Raw genomic sequence first — 17,177 nt, 5'->3', positions numbered from 1 at the left:
ACACGGTTTACGCCTTAATGAGAGGTGCTGTTTTGGAGAAAAGCAGAGGCTAAAACGATTCTTGAGGTGTCGCACAAACATTACGTCACTCATTCAAATAAAAAAAGTCGCCTAGAGATGAGGTCACAATAGCGCCGCGGCTGCGTCGCCATTTTTGCTTCTCTTTGTGCGCACGGTCCGCCCAGCGTTAGCCTCATTTTAACGAGTTATTTCTGCCTGGGGTTTTAATCCTGCTACGGCGAAATGCAAGGAAACCGAGGCCCCCAGCAAAACCACGGCCCCAACCGCCCGGGGGAGCAGAAGAAATCCGGCGGGATGAACACGAACGGCCAGCAGCCGGAGCCCTGCGAGCCGACCAACCCGAACGAGGCCTTAACCCTGGACCTGCAGAGCTTCAGGAAGCCCGGGGAGAAGACCTTCACCCAGCGCAGCAGGCTGTTCGTGGGAAACCTGCCCACCGGAATGTCCGAGGAGGAGCTGGAGAAGCTGTTCGCCAAGTACGGAAAAGCGAGCGAGATCTTCATCAACAAGGATCGAGGTTTCGGGTTCATCCGCCTGGAGACGAGGATCATCGCCGAGATAGCCCGAGCCGAGCTGGATGACACTCCGTTCAGAGGCAGACCTATACGAGTGAGGTTTGCAACACACGGGGCTGCTTTAACTGTTAAGAATCTGCCAGAGTTTGTGTCCAATGAGCTCCTGGAGGAGGCCTTCGCCGTGTTCGGTCAGATAGAAAGAGCAGTGGTCATAGTGGATGACCGGGGGAGGCCCACAGGGAAGGGGATCGTGGAGTACACCTCGAAACCAGCTGCAAGGAAGGCTCTGGATAAGTGTGGTGATGGTGCCTATCTTCTCACTTCTTTCCCCCGCCCCATCATAGTGGAGCCCATGGACCAGTATGATGAGGATGAAGGGCTGCCTGAAAAGCTAATAAACAAAAACCAGCAGTACCACAAAGAGCGAGAGCAGCCACCTCGGTTTGCTCAGCCTGGATCCTTCGAGTACGAGTATGCCATGCGCTGGAAGGCCCTGATGGAGATGGAGAAGCAGCAGTACGAGATGGTTGACCGCAACATGAAGGAGGCTCAGGAAAAACTGGAAGCCGAGATGGAGGCTGCCAGACATGAGCATCAGGTGATGCTGATGAGGCAGGACCTGCTGAGGAGGCAGGAGGAGCTGCGGAGGATGGAGGAGCTCCACAGTCAGGAGGTGCAGAAGAGGAAGCTGGTAGAGCAGCGGCAGGAGGAGGAACGCCGGAGGAGAGAGGAGGAGATGAGGATGCGAAATGAGGAGATGATGAAGAGGCAGCAGGAGGGCTTCAGAGGCAACTTCCCTGAAAACAGAGAGCAGGATGTCCGGATGCATATGGGAGGCCACGGGATGCCCATGAACAGAAACTCACTGGGCTCCAACTCGGGTTCTGCTGGCGCCGCTGGCTTGAATGCTGAGAATTCTCCAATGATGGCAGGTTCAGGAAACAACAACAACAACATGCCTGGAGGAGGCCAGGGAGGCTTCCCCAGAGGCCTCCCTGGAGCCGGAGAATATGGACCTAATAAGCAGCGCAGATTTTGAATAAGATAACAAGTTTTTCCCCTTTTTCATACTCACTGTATTCAGTTCATGTAGTGAGAGTTCAGAATCGGCATGTATTTTTTTGTCTTTTTATTATTTTTTTTTTGTACTTAAAAATGTTTTAAAACTAAAATGTCAATGAGCCATGTGTTTTACTTCATTTCTCACGATAATGTATTTTTTTTTCTCCATAGGGATAGAAAATGTTTTTGTCCTAAACATGTCAACTTTTCTGGAATAAATTCATGATTCCCTATTAATGCAGTTTTCTTTAGACACTCAAGATCTCTTCAAGTTTCTAAAAGCAGAGCTCGAACTGACAGAAATGTTTGAAACGAAGATGTCATTTTTGTGTGGCTGATACAAATTTTGAACACTGATGCTCTAAAGTAATTGGTATGATGGTCAAATATGGCATGAATAAATTGCTGTGAAAATATATTGATTGATTTCAGGCACAATATAGTGAAAACGTTCTGAATGTAACGAACAAGCCAACAAAAGTAAATAATTTGATTGGGTTCGTCAAGATGGGGATGTTTAATGAGCAGAGATATCTGGACACAACGCTCCCTGGTTCGAGTATACAAACGGAGCTGATCACACAGCAGTGGCAAAAGCCATCAAGCAAAGCAGCAAGGAAGCTATTTTCACATTTCTTAGCAGGAATAGAGCACTCGCAAATTATACAGTCTCAACATTAAAGGAGGGAAGTATTCACTCATTCCACTTCTGCACCAGAGGGTGGAGTCATTGTTAATTTTTATGTCCAAATAATATCTGTATGAATAGACATGAGATACCTTCACCTGTGTACAAATAGAAGAGAATAGAAATAATTATTTTTTTTCCAGAGGGAGATTTTTGTAATTTAGCTCCACACAGAATGAATAACATAGAAGTTAAAGTATCGATACAACAGTAGAAAGTTGGATAGTTAATATTAAATAATATATACAAGGATAACCTGTGACTGGTATAAGCACAGGAGAATTAAATGGCCAGAAAAAAAAAAAACATTTATTTACCAGGAGTCATATCATCCTGTTGATTCATGAATGAAGGATTGAATGTTGTGGTCTGAGCTGTGAACTTTGTATCGTGAGTCTGCTGCTGACCGGGACATCATGGAGGTGATGAGAGACATTGTTCAGGATGGACCTCAGTTTGGACTGGAGCCTGGACATGCAGTAACAAGAGTCACAATAAGGTCAGTGGCTGCACACTGCTCAATAGGAATCAGGTAAATAAAGATGACTCATTTCCTTGCACTGCATTTTGTATGTGACAAAGGAAATACTTCAGTAATCACAGAGGTACATTCTTTTAAAGCTTTGCTCCACACGAACAAACCTGACTGAGACATATTTTCTCGGTATTCTGGTTTCGTTTTTAGTTAAAACCAGTAAATCAGTTCCTCCATACATTTCCAAATTAGTATGAGAACACAACTTTTTCTCTCTAAACAGGTTTATGACAAGACCGATTTGAGACTTTCCCATTCATTCAAATGAATTCATGATAATACAGAGTCATTATTGCCAAACTGTTGACTCTTCACCGAACAACAGTTTGGCAAAGTCCTGAAGATTTTCAGATCAGATATACTATGCAGTCAAATTTATCTATCACCCTGCTGCCGCTCAAAATGTTATGATCAACTTTGCCTTACAGCTCAGATGGCAGAAAGATGGTGCTGTAAAAGATAAGTGATGATAATGAGACAGCTATAAAGAGGGTGAAACTGTCTTTTATCTTGGCTTGAAATCAGCAATTTGTGACGATATCCATCTTTATACACTCTCTTTAGGGAAGAATACAAGGCATCTTGATAACTGTTAAAAAGCTTCTCAGTGTATTTGTATCATCAGTTTGATACCTTCAAAAACCTCACCCATAAAATTCACACTGATTTACACACATGAACACATAATAGTAAAAGTTTTTAAAACATTCTTCCATAAATTCATTGCATGGATCAACTGAGGTAAAATACAGTACATTTCGATGCGTTCTGTTGCATGTGAGGCTTATCCAGGGTAAAAAAAATGGTCTCTGTTCCAGTGAGTTGCCATAGCAATGCATGTAAAAGGAAGCAGTGAAATAGACAGTTATTTTAATATAGTGTTGTTAAAAAGTTAAGTCAGCATTAATAAAAGCTGTGAATACACCTCTTTGGTTAAATTATTAGCTGCAAGGCACTCTTTATTCTTGTGTTTGGATGCTTCTTTCATAGTTATAAATGGTAAAATATTTGTAAACATAAAAAAAAAATGGATAAGTTCCAATAAGGTGCTGGTAATATGTGTTGCCCGGTGTTAAAGAAAAGTAAGAAGTATAAAAGAAAACTTTAAAAAAATAAGATTAAGAAATTCAAACTGATTTTCAAAACAAACAGTGTTCTGGTAGCATGTACTGTATGAATGGAGGGTTGGAGAGATGGGTTTTCATACTTTAAATGGCAATGTTTGCACTTTGTGTTGCTTTAAATCACATGAATGTGCTATAACAATAATGATTGATTTGTACAAAGTGGCAGATTTGGCTTGGATAATGAGTACTCAACAAGTACACAGAAAGCAGAGTATTTCACTCATCTATACTGTCGATAACTTTCATTAGGAAATCTGTGAGCAGCTGTTGTGCAGCAAACTTCCAGAGCCTCACTCAGGAACTCACAGTGTCAACCTGTCAGCAACTCTGATCCAGATCCCAGCTCTCTGACATCGGGCTCGTCCTGAATATTCTGGAGACACACTCAAACATAATGCTGAGATGGAGAAAGTTCATGTTTGTGGAATTTGTTGAGCTTGCAAACCTTGGACGTTTAGGTGTATTTTCTCATCTACTTGCTACTCGGGAGTTTGTCTGCCTTATGGAAACCCTTGCTCTGCTGGTCCCACTCATATTTAAATATTCAGAGGCGAGATCTAACATTGCCTGTGCACTCGATTGCTTCACGCTGCCTTTTGATAATGACATAATAGAAGACTTCCTCATATAACGGCTCATTGCTCAACTCTACCACATTCCTGTTATCATGCACCATTTATCACCATTGTTATGTTATCAGGGTTCACTTTCTTTTTGTTGATGGTGGATGGGTGTGTCCATGAAGGACACCTCCATACCGAAGACTGTAAAACGGCAGCTTGGTCGCTGAAGGTTTTTTGACACTGTTAGTGTGGCACCCATAGACGAGATGTCGATAAAGGAGCTGTACGGCCAAGACGTGGAAATGACAGAGAATGAGCACACAAGCTGCGGATCATGATCCCAACAACAGTCCAGTGATTTGACATTGTGAACGAGGCATTACTTATTTACTTTTAATCAAAACATGCTGTAATGCAAACAACACAGAAGAATTAGGAAAACTTGCATGGTGGGTCTTAAGCCACTGCAGACTGATCAGATGAGAGTGCATTGATACTAACATGCATGTTAATGACCCGCTTTCTTTACTTTGATTTGAACATTGCGTACTAATGCATGCCGCAGTGTTTCACGTAACTGAAAAAGTTACAAAATCTCGGCATGGCTTATCAACGTATGACTGAGCAAGGAACAATATCATATCTGTCCCATTTTTCCTTGTCAATTTCACCATCTTAGTTTATGACAAATTTTAATCCCTGTGCACCTTCACCCTGATAGCTCAGAGGATGTGGCTCCGTTGCTCGCCCTATCTTCGTTTTTGACCTTGACATGTGATAAGAGTATTAATCACACTGTTGATATGGGAACTGCGGGATGTGTTGCGGTAACATGATAAGTCTGGCTTTCCTGATGGGGCGTCTTACTACCGTCCACAGGCCGTCACTGTGTTTGGGAGGAAACGTTCTGACAAAATAGCTACGAAAATTAGCATATTGTGTTCGAAACAGAGCAGTTCAGAGGCCTCAGCTGATGGGAAGTCCTCTTTCCATCTCAAAGGTCAAATCACCGGCACATACAATTACCTGAACCGTGGTCTAAAGGTCACATCCAGGCTCCCTGCACCTTGCATGTTTACAGCTCCGGGACCCTCGATAGCAAATGAAGGGAAATGATTGCTGCCACCTGTGTGATTCACATGAGCCGCCATCACTGTTTGGATCTGTTGTCATCAACTCCAGAGCTATGATGTAAAATCGGACACCTGTGGGGCAGGAACTGGGCGCGGCCGTCATCTCGGATTCCCCTTCACAGTTTTCCATCAGCTGCTCTGAATCCGACCACTGACTCAATCAAAGTCCCTCCCACGCAAAGAGTGGCATTGATCAGCCATAGCTGCGATTGGACAGCAGTCGCATCAGGCCAGATAAGACCGAAATGCTGACGTAGGACGCGTCTACATGCTTTTCTAACACCAACTCTCCCGCTATCAGAGGGGCAGATAGACAGACGATAGGAGGGAGAGGTGGCTCAGGCGAAACTCTCCTCGTCTGATGAATCTTCCAGTCTGAAAACATTGATCATTATACACTCCAGTTTACTTTATGTGAGGATTTTGACTCTTGTGTTACTCAGGAATCATGATCCGTGTTTCAGCTCTCTTCATTTTTCTGGCTTGTACGGTAAGTTAGTCTTTCCATCAGTGATTATTCCATAGCAGTGCTCTGTTATCTGCAGCTACACTGATACTGTGCACTTGTTTTGATTTTAACAACTTGCAATAGTTTCGCTTCATTGAAACTTTGCAGTCTTTTCTAGGATTTACGACTTGAACCTGAATAATCCATAAAATTATTCGAGGGCTGCTTCTCAAATTATGTTTGAGCACTACATTAGCCCCGATTTCATTTTATTTAAAAATTCATGATTTTGGAAATGGTTCAGGATTAAAACCTGTCATATTAAGTTAAATTTTTTTGTTTGTCTTTCATGATTAATATGTGTTGAGAATGTTTGGTAAAGAAATGTAGAAATCTCAAAACAGACATGATATTCCAAGACTTTGAGACTTACTTTCTTCAAAAACTGAGATTAGGGAAGAGTTTATGGAAGCAGGAAAGATCAAACTAGTCACATAGAGAAATGGACAAACCATTTCCTGAGGGGTTTAACATCGATCCTGAGGATATGATCTGATACTCATACAAAATTCAGTAATATTAATGGATTGAATTGACAATTGAAGATGTTGTTCTGCAACACTGTATATTTTTTTCTGTGATGTGTGTTTGAAGTTTTTAACATTTTGAATAGTTTTAGAAGATCGAGTAGAAATTAACTTAATGAATATTGATATTTGTTTTAAATTCTTTCTTTAGAACAATGTTTTAATAGTTTTAATTCAACCATTTTAAAATTTGCACAATATATTTTGGTTCTATGGATAAGAAAAAAAAAAGGTATAATCTGTCATATGAAATCATATTTTTCATTTTGTACAGTTAAGCTCGTTCTGTTTATTATTTTTACCAATTATTAACCACAGTTATACAGCTGTATAAATTAAATATATAGATAAAAATGAAAAAAAAAATAGAAAAATGCCACTGGGCACCTAAAGTTTACACAATGTAGAATAATAATTTCATGCAGAGAAATTTGTATTTAAAATTGTTGAACTTGTCGTCTCATCTATTAGCAACAGTAATCTTCAACAACCTTGAACATGTCAAACAGTCTTTGCTTTATTGTTCCTCCAAGGTGCCTCTGAGCAGCTTATAGGGTGGGACGACAGGTCAACTTGATTATTCATGGACTTTTTCTGATAATAGACATTATAAACTTAACAGTAAACTCGCCAAGGTCAATATTTTGTTCTTTCTTGTTTGTGAACCTTTTTTTTAGTATGTTGACTAAGACTCATATTACATAAATTTTGTTTTCTAAGACATCAAAAGAAATATTCTACTTAAATCAGGGGAAATGTCTTAAAAGCTGCGGTATGTGAAATTGTTTTGAATGCCCTTAAAGAGAAGCACATGCATGAAAACAGTCATAAAAGCATGCATTTGCTGTCTGTGTCTTGCTGTAGGTACTGAAGTTAGCCGTGCAGTCTCATAAACCCAGCAGAAATCTGTTGTCAATACAGTAACAATAACAATAGCAATGATAGCAGAGTGAATAGGAAATAGAGCAAAGGCATATCTGTAAAAATGCTTATTAACAGAACGAAATACCAAAAATAAAAAGGGATAGACTGAAGACAAAGTGGGTATTACAGTGATTCTCTTATTAAAAGTGCTGATGCTTATATTTTAACAGCAGCTATGAAGTTATGAGTGTAAAGTGCGTTTCGAACTGAGCCGTTTTCCTGGTTTCCACAGCTCGCTGAGACATGCTGTGTGTGTGACTCCTCTGTTTTCCACACAGGTGCTGTCTGAAGCGCAACATGAGGCGGGCTACTGTTCCTTCTATGAGGAGTGTGGCCGTAACCCTTTGATAAATGGATCCCTCATTACTCCTATTGTCCCATGCTATGATCACAGCAGGGCCCGACGTCTCACAGGAAACCACTACAAGAGGCTCAAAGAGGTCTGTAGGTTCAGCTCCGAGTTGACATATTCAAAATTTGCACTGTGCTCACATTTACCTGTATACATTGTGTAGAGCTGCTAATCAAATATCACATTGTTGACACTACATGTAATGAGTTCTCCATTTTTCCTGCAGTGTTTAATTATATTTCAATGTTTGGTATCAATCAGAGAAAGAGGCAGATGGGTTTCTGGAGACCATAATTCCACTTAGTTGCAGGAAACCCCTACTTGATTCCAGGTTGTGAATGCAGTGGCCATGTTAGGACGAGAAGGCTATTGACTGGATAGCAATTTTGATTGTACTGTCAGTTAGAAATTATGCACACCATTTGACAAATGGATAATACATCAGACCAATTGTGATACCACCAATTTAACTTTATGAACCGTCTCTCTTTTAGCGCTGTCTAATGAAAGTAACATTTGAGCATGTTTAGATTCATAATCTCCATTCACGTTACCAGTGATTTAAAGTCATGCACCGTGCAATGCAACACAATGGCAAAAATGCAGTGCACAGATCTCCTAGATTATATATGTGCACATGAACACACACTAACACATTTTCACACATACATTGAAACACAGAATGAAAAACATCAATGTAGCTGTAAATCCACACCTAATCACATTGGACATATAATCTTTTAAATGTTGCATAAACCATGATAAAACTGATTAGAGCTCTCACGCACGCTTTCTGTGTTGACAATATCTTAGAAACCGCTCCACAGGCAAGAGCTGAGCGTGTGTTTCAGCCGGTCGCTTCAGCAAGTAACACCTGTCCCTGCTGCAGGTGTGCCCGATGCTGGACCGTGGAGAGAACAACACATACGCCTGCTGTTCAGTCCAACAGCTGCAGTCTCTGGAAACCAGCTTAACCCTGTCCAAGGCCGTGCTGGTCCGCTGCCCCTCATGCTCGGAGAACTTTGCCCACTTGCACTGCATCAACACCTGCAGCCCTGACCAGAGCCAGGTAGTCAACGTCACCAAGGTGATGAACGTCACCTACTTGGGGAGGACCAGGGAGGCTGTGGTGGGTTATCAGTCATACCTCACCGCCAGCTTTGGAGAAGGAGCCTTCAACTCTTGTAAAAATGTCAAGATTCCTGCAACGGGCGGTTACGCAATCGCCACGATGTGCGGCCGCTATGGCGCCTCACTGTGCACCGCCCAACGCTGGTACGACTTTCAAGGAGACTCCAGTAACGGCCTGGCTCCGCTTGACCTCGATTTCAAGCTGATTAAGGAGGGAGAGTCTTCGGAACCCATTCCGGACGGGGTGATTCCCTACAACGGTAAAGCTCTGGGCTGTAACGAGACCACGACTTCAGGAGGTCAGGCCTGCTCCTGCCAAGACTGCGTGGAGTCGTGTCCCAGTGTGCCAAATCCTCCGCCACCCGATGCCCCCTTTACTATCCAGGGTGCTGACGGCGTTCTGGTGATTTGTATCATCATATTCTGTGTCTTGATGCTTTTCTTCGTTATTTACCTGGTCGTCTCCTACTGTAAAAATGGAAAAAAGAAAGAGAAAGGAGAGGGAAAACTGAAAGATCAGAAGAGCGACGTAACTGAGAGGATCATTCGTCCGGAAGAGGTGACCTGTATTGACAGAAACAGCTTGGCTGCTCAAGATTTCCTGAGCTTGCTGTTTCGGCGCTGGGGAACGCTGATGGCCACTTATCCTTTCGTGGTGAGTATTTCGAACCTCATTTCGAAGAACTGAGTCAAAGCAGCAGAAAGTATTATTTCTAGCACATGAATAGGATTTTCAAAGTGTACACAGGGTAGCTTTAATTTTATTTTGGGCCAGATAAAGATGAAAACGTAGCTCTGTCTCTTTGTTCCAGGTACTCCTGGCGTCGGCGGTCGTTGTGGCTGCTTTGGCTGCTGGCCTCATATCCCTCGAGCTCACCACTGATCCAGTCGAGCTGTGGTCTGCCCCCAACAGCCGTGCTCGTGAGGAGAAAAACTTCCACGATACGCACTTTGGCCCTTTCTACAGGACAAACCAGTTGATTTTGACGGCACCTGGCAGAAAGGGCCACATTTACGACTCGTTGCTGTTTGGACCTCAGAATTTCAGCGGTATCATATCTAAAGAGCTCATTATTGAGCTTCTTGAGCTCCAGCAAAGAATACAGGTACATGAGCATTCGGTCCGAGATGAAATTTGAGCGTGTTTGTTAAAGTGCATCAAACCGGTTTGACTCACTCGTGCCTTTTTTTTCCCCAGAGTATCTCATTCTTCTCAAAAGATCTGAACCGTACAGCAACTCTGGCGGATGTGTGTTACGCTCCACTAAATCCAATCAATTCCACTTTAACTGACTGTGCGGTCAACAGCTTACCGCAGTACTTCCAGAATAATCTGGACAACATCAATGCTAAGGTGGAGATGACTGAGCTGGGAGTGACCAAAGAGGTGGACTGGAGAGACCATCTGATCTACTGCCTTGGGTGAGATTTTATTCAGTAAACAGTGATTTCATTTGCTGTTGTTCATGGGCTTTACCATTGAACTGCAGCCTCACTTTTTCTCTCCAATCTGCTCTGCAGCTCCCCGCTGTCATTCAAAGACATCACCGATTTAGGCTTGAGCTGCATGGCTGACTACGGAGCGCCAGTCTTTCCGTTTCTGGCTGTGGGAGGCTATAATAGTGAGTGACTCTGGCCGCCGTGTTCACACAAAAACCGCAGTCTATAAACTCTGATTAACCCCCGATGCATCTTGTGTTTTCTAGATGAGGACTACACGGATGCAGAAGCCTTGATCATGACTTTCTCCCTCAACAACTACGCTCGTGACAATCCCAAGTTCAAGGTGGCTTTGCAGTGGGAGACAGAGTATCTGAAAGTTGTCCAGGACTACCAGAAAAACCCGAAGGCCAACTTCACCTTTGCATACATGGCTGAGGTACCGTAAATTATGGGATCTATTCATTGTTGGTTCTTTTTTGTCTTAAGGGCAATTTTACACACAGAGAGTTAAAGAAGTAATCAGTAGTTAAAGACTTGCTGCTTCAGCATTTCAAGGGGTGCCCTGAGGTCTTACCTTTTCCTTTCACCTCAATATCTCACATGTAAAGTCCCTAATCGTTCTCTTTTCTGTGTTCTATGGCCCTGCAGAGGTCTCTTGAAGACGAGATCAATCGAACGACAGCAGAAGATATTCCGATCTTCATGATCAGCTATGCCGTGATTTTCGTCTACATCGTCGTGGCGCTGGGGGAGTACTCCTCCTGCTCACGAATACTGGTAAAGCCATGCCTTTTTTTTAAATACAAATTGCTCATGTTTTGCTATTAAAACAGAAATATGGTGTGCAACTGCTGTAATTATAGGCACTTATCACTCTTCACCAGCGATAAGGACATACCTTAGCTGTCCTTATCTTTACAGTGAAGCACAGAGATTAATGCCTGGAATGTTACACAATACAGCAAAAGATAGTAACTAACAAAAAGAGACTGAGCTTAATCGGGCTGCATTCTAATTTTATTGTCCTGCAGGTGGACTCCAAGTTTCTGGTGGGTCTGGGTGGGATCCTGGTGGTCGGCTGTTCTGTCCTGTCCTCCATGGGTTTCTACTCATGGGTCGGCATCCCCTCCTCACTGGTGATTCTGCAAGTCGTACCCTTCTTGGTGCTCGCAGTTGGAGCCGACAACATCTTCATTTTGGTTTTAGAATACCAGGTGTGTAACTACGCGTGACAATTAGTGATTGACTAAAATGGTAACTGTTTCAGTAGCATTACTGTCCCTTCGTCTCTCCAGAGAGATGTGCGGAGACCTGGAGAGAAGCGGGAGGAGCAGATCGGTCGTGTACTGGGAAGTGTGGCTCCCAGCATGCTCCTGTGCAGTCTCTCTGAATCTGTTTGCTTCTTTTTGGGTAAAAACTTTGATATTTTTAACACAAGAAGAAGAAAAAAAGTGCCATTGTGGGACAAATAAAAGATGGACTAAAATTTGTGTGATTGTCCTTCCAGGGGCCCTGTCGACCATGCCAGCTGTGAGGTCCTTCGCTCTGTACGCAGCTCTGGCTGTGCTCATGGACTTCATCCTGCAGATGACAGCATTTGTAGCGCTGCTGTCCTTAGACGCTCGGCGTCAGGACAACAACCGCTGTGAACTGGTCTGCTGCGTCAAAGTGTCAAAAGAGCGCCCAAGGAAGCCCAACGAGGGCCTCCTGCTGCCCCTCATGAGGAAATACTATGCCCCCTTCCTGCTGCACACCTTCACCAGGATCATAGTGGTAAAGTTACTCTTCTCCCCTTTCGTCACTGTGCCTTTAATGCAACGAGAAGAGGCACGTAATGCACTTTATTCCGTGTTCCTTTCAGATGGTGGTTTTCATCTTCATGTTCTGCGCGTCTATATTCCTCATGCTGAATGTGAAAGTGGGTCTGGATCAGGAGCTGGCCATGCCACAGGTCAACAAGCACGGCTGTATAAACAAGAATGAATGCGTAACACTTTGTGTGCAATCTCACTCAAGTTCCTCTGTTTGCTCTGCAGGGCTCCTACATGCTGGAGTATTTCAAATACCTGAACAAATATTTTGAAGTCGGAGTCCCTGTTTATTTTGTCACAAAAAAAGGCTACAACTTCTCCACTGTGGCGGGCATGAATGGCATCTGCTCCAGTGTGGGCTGTGATCAGTTCTCAATGACCCAGAAGATCCAGTATGCTGCCAACTACCCGGACCGGTGAGTCACTCCATTATTCTTCATTTCTTTAATCTCAGAAACATTCAGAAAAATATCAGTTTTGAGATAAATTGCACATTGTTCCCATTCAGTTCAACTCTGCATGCTCATCACGAAGCGTCTTCTCCCGTTGGGTCTTCATATCATCGTCATTCGCTGACAGATCCTTGAACCTGCTGTTATCACTGCAGCACCCTCTAACACGATAACCCTTCGGATAAGATAGTGCTGAATGCTAGATGCTGAGCACAAAAAGATGCCCGGCGCTGATAATTCCAAGCAAGGAAAGCAAAAATAAACATAATAATAAATGATCTTTTTGATCTTGTTGACAGATGAGAGTGATGGAAGTTTGTTGTGTCTTCCTGCCTCCAGACGTTATTCCATTTAAAAACAGACACTGTTTAGAAGTTAAAACTATTCATTTTTGATACATAGTATCAAGTTAGATCGGTTCAAAGCAACTGTGCCCATTCCATGAATCATACCCCACAGCCTGTAGCGGAGCCAGAGTGGGGGCAAGGGGGCGGTCGCCCCAGGGCCCACAAGGTCACAGGGCCCCGTTTCATGTGATGTGTTCACATTTAATCGGAAATAAATTATTTTAATAAAATGTGCAGTGTGTGCCAGAAGGTGTACACATATGAGTGTGGGCCCCAATTTGCCAATGGGCCATTTTCACAGCTCCACTACTTCCTGAAATTAACTGTGCACATTCATTTCCTGTCTTGCATTATTGGCCAAAATGATTAATCCAGGTGTGTCTTGTTGCAGCAGTCTAAACCAGACACACCTGGATTAATCAGCTTGGCCAATAATGCAAGACAGGAAATGAATGTGCACAGTTAATTTCAGGAAGCAGTGAAGCTGTGAAAATACCCCATTCTTACATTACGACTGTCCATGAATGCATCAGAGCTGTAAGCCAGCGCTGATTGGCTGTGCGGCATTGAGCATTAAACAGTATGCTAAACACTATGCTAGCCGCTAGCGGTACTACCCACAACCTAACATCCGAGCCACTGGTGAGTCAGTGAAACCTTCAAAAATATTGTCTTTATCAGAATGCCGTGGTGACATGGGCACATTCAAATAGCCAGGTGTTTAAGACCACGGCGTGGCCTTGTGTTGCTTTCAACTGCAAGAGACCGCAGAGTCTATTTTTTTTTTTTTTCTAATATATGTGAATTCCAAAAGATGTAGATAGCTGTGTCTATATCTATCTGAATAGATTGTGTAATTTTAGCTGTGTTACCAGCTGTGTTCATTTTATAATTAAACTGTATCAAAGATGGTACAGATGTAGCCCGTCACTTTTTATCTTTTTTTAGCTTTCAGCACCATGGACAGCGGACGCTCTGAGATTGACAGCTGTCCGGCTGCATTCGTGTGTGCGTGCGCATATGTTTATTTGTTCTTCAGAACAAGTTTGTGAACTGGTTTGTGACTTTATTCTGCTTTCTGAGGCATATAGGTTTGCTTGGCTCAATAAAAGGGAGCATTAGTGTGTTGTTTGATGGTAGCATGAGGGATTGTTTGAATGGTGAAATTACTATCATAAAGGCCTGTAGAGAATGCTCCGCCCCCTCTGTACTGAGAGCTCTGCCTCTGCCCACAGCCCATTTTTATTTCATGTTCATATAAAGTTTCATGCAGGTAATTTATCACAGATACCAAACAGCAAAGCTCTTCTAATCAGGAGTGATATTAAACTGATAAGAATTAATTAAATGTACCCAAAAGTTTTTTTCCCCATTAATTATGTTTGCATACACAACTGCTCAGCAACTACAGAACTGCAGATGACTGTTTTACTGCAGCATGACAACAAATTTATTACAAATAGCAAGGACAAAACTACGACAGAGGACCTTAAAATTGTGCAGTTTTTCCTTTTTTTTTGTTTTTTTACACTGAAGTGTTCTTCTTCTTCAAAAAAAAATCAATATATTGATTACAGAACTTTCAGGTTTTCATTACTTTCTTTTTTAATCTTTAATAAAATGTTTTCCACACAGATGAAATGACAGACTATTTAATTAATATTGTCTTAATAAAGATTACACCTAGCTAAAATAATGTGGAAAGAAAAGCACATTAGAAGTCATTTCATTAAGCTCTGCTGAGTTATTTGATCCAGGAAATTAATGAAATCTTCAAAGACACAGATGTATTTAGCTTTCTTTCTTTCTTTTTTTCTTTCCATTTGCTGTATTAGATCCTATGTGGGAATTCCTTCAAACTCCTGGGTGGACGATTTCGTGGACTGGTTGAACCCTGCATCCAGATGTTGTCGTATTTACTCCTTTGGTGAAAATAAAGGAAAATTCTGTCCTGCGAGTGAAAGTGAGAATCGCTGCTGAGAAAACATGTGAACACACCCTCTCGGCTGTGAATTTGTTGACTTTAATAACTCCTATTTCGCTCTTGTGTCTCAATAGGCAGTTTTCTCTGCCTTACCAAGTGTATGGCAACGCCGCCGGATGGCGTTCTCAGGCCTGACGAGGCCGAGTTCAAGCGCTTCCTCCCTGATTTCCTGGGTAACAGGCCCGACCTTCAGTGTCCCAAAGGGTGAGTTATTGTTGGGCCAATATTGTTATTGAAGAACACCACCAACCCAACACACTGCACTGTTTACACGGGCAGGATATCTGAGTTTCAGATACTCTGGGATGACTTGCTGCTCCCTCCAAACTCCCTTCACTCATTCATTCATTCATTTATTCTGAACAGCGGTCTTGGAGCTTATGACACGGCGGTGGTGAGAGATGAGAATGGAGACATAATAGGTAAGTCTCCTGAACCCATCAGATGAAGACCATTGATGACATATTTATCTGAACCGAGATGATGGATGAAGCACGTTTTATTTGTGCCCCCAGCGTCACGTTTCATGGCGTACCACACTCCGCTGATCAACTCCCAGGAGTACACCGCCGCGCTGAAAATGTCCAGAGAGCTGGCTTACAATATAACCATGAGCATGAGAGAAGTGAACAACACCTCACCCGACTTTGAAGTCTTCCCTTACACGTACGCACTTCTTTTGTTTGGCGTCTGACTCACGTCGTCTCCAGGCGCCTGTAGTTTCTGAGCGTCGCTCTGCTCGTCTCCATCCTTCCAGGGTAACGAACGTGTTTTACGAGCAGTACCTGACCATCGTGTCGGAGGGGCTCTTCAACATCTCCATGTGTCTGCTGCCGACCTTCGTGGTGTGCTGCCTGCTGCTGGGCTTGGACCTGCGCTCCGGCCTGCTCAACCTGCTCACCATCATCATGATCACGGTGGACACGGTTGGAGTCATGACGCTGTGGAGCATCGACTATAACGCTGTGGCTCTCATCAACCTGGTCACGGTAAGAACACGTCTGTGACAAATTCCTGGACACAGACTTGTTTCCCTTGTTTTCACTTAGCTGTTGCTGTTAACGCCTCCTTCCTAATGCACAGTTGCGATGTTATTTGCAGGCGGTGGGGATCTCTGTGGAGTTTGTGTCCCACATAACGCGATCCTTTGCTCTCAGCACGAAGCCCACACACGTGGAAAGAGCAAAGGAGGCTACAGCCAATATGGGAAGTGCGGTGAGTGAGCTGCCCCTGCTTTAGAGCACAAAACACCACAGAGTGACATCTGCCTGAGTTGAGCTGAGTTGAGTTCCCTTTGCTTCCTGAAGGTGTTTGCCGGTGTTGCCATGACCAACCTGCCAGGCATCCTCGTGCTGGCGTTCGCCAAAGCGCAGCTCATCCAGATCTTTTTCTTCCGGCTGAACCTCGTGATCACACTCCTGGGAATGGCCCATGGACTCATCTTCCTCCCCGTGCTGCTCAGTTATTTTGGTTCGTGCTCTTTTTCGATTGTCCCTGTGCAACAGAGAGCCTGACTGACACTTGAAATAAGCTCTAACTGTCCGTCGCCTTCTTTTTTGTTTTAGGCCCTGGTGTAAATAAGGCAGTGCTGCTGAAGCTCCAACAGGCCAGAGGGGAGGAGAACCGAGAGCACAAGATGAAGAAAAACTTCTACGACAACATTAGCTATGAGGGCAGTGAGCAGAAGCAGCACCCGAACTCACACTCCATGAACCCTTCCACCATGAACAGACACACACGGGACGATAAAATTGACCATTTCTGAGCACCGACCGCAAAAACTACTTTCATGACGAGTAAATAAACACCTGTAGGACACACCAAGTGACGAAAAGGACTGAAAAAAACATAGTAGATAAGGGGACGTGTGTTGGGCTTCACGTGGAAATTATTAACCTATCGGTGTACCTCAGTCAGACGCTGGCCGGCGGGACAGCGGATAACCAAACGCAGTTGTGCAATACTCTGGAGCGACGCAGCAGTGGACTTCAGTTTTCCTGTCTCATGAGAATCTACAGCCGTGGAAATGTTTGACAGGACTGGGAGTTTACAGA

The 17,177-nt window shown here is 43.4% G+C and overlaps 2 protein-coding genes across 2 annotated transcripts; both read left to right on the top strand.

The window, feature by feature from the left end:
- Positions 1 to 126: 126 nt before the first annotated feature.
- LOC115398757 (non-POU domain containing, octamer-binding) lies at positions 127 to 1,831 on the top strand. Its single transcript, XM_030105684.1, has one exon. The coding sequence runs from the start codon at positions 244 to 246 to the stop codon at positions 1,573 to 1,575; it is 1,332 nt and encodes a 443-aa protein (XP_029961544.1). The 5' UTR covers positions 127 to 243; the 3' UTR covers positions 1,576 to 1,831.
- A 4,199-nt stretch (positions 1,832 to 6,030) lies between these two features.
- npc1l1 (NPC1-like 1) lies at positions 6,031 to 16,888 on the top strand. The gene is made up of 21 exons (XM_030104146.1): positions 6,031 to 6,134; positions 7,882 to 8,043; positions 8,845 to 9,741; positions 9,899 to 10,192; positions 10,285 to 10,508; positions 10,608 to 10,708; positions 10,793 to 10,965; positions 11,178 to 11,306; positions 11,561 to 11,743; positions 11,825 to 11,939; positions 12,037 to 12,302; positions 12,391 to 12,480; positions 12,566 to 12,756; positions 14,975 to 15,102; positions 15,198 to 15,327; positions 15,490 to 15,545; positions 15,639 to 15,789; positions 15,881 to 16,112; positions 16,225 to 16,338; positions 16,431 to 16,593; positions 16,689 to 16,888. Exons 1-21 carry the CDS (start codon positions 6,093 to 6,095, stop codon positions 16,886 to 16,888), a joined length of 4,041 nt encoding a protein of 1,346 aa, XP_029960006.1. The 5' UTR covers positions 6,031 to 6,092.
- The last annotated feature ends 289 nt before the right edge of the window (positions 16,889 to 17,177 follow it).

The sequence above is a fragment of the Salarias fasciatus genome, chromosome 12 (assembly GCF_902148845.1).
Source record: "Salarias fasciatus chromosome 12, fSalaFa1.1, whole genome shotgun sequence".
Taxonomy (NCBI): Eukaryota; Metazoa; Chordata; class Actinopteri; order Blenniiformes; family Blenniidae; genus Salarias; species Salarias fasciatus.
This window is presented reverse-complemented; position numbering and strand designations above follow the sequence as displayed.

Coding starts and splice junctions, on each gene's coding strand:
- LOC115398757 (XM_030105684.1), top strand. CDS start 244: ATGCAAGGAAACCGAGGCCCCCAGCAAAACCACGGCCCCAACCGCCCG.
- npc1l1 (XM_030104146.1), top strand. CDS start 6,093: ATGATCCGTGTTTCAGCTCTCTTCATTTTTCTGGCTTGTACG. Junction 8,044..8,844: donor ACTACAAGAGGCTCAAAGAG/GTCTGTAGGTTC, acceptor TCCCTGCTGCAG/GTGTGCCCGATGCTGGACCG. Junction 10,193..10,284: donor AGCTCCAGCAAAGAATACAG/GTACATGAGCAT, acceptor TTTTTTCCCCAG/AGTATCTCATTCTTCTCAAA.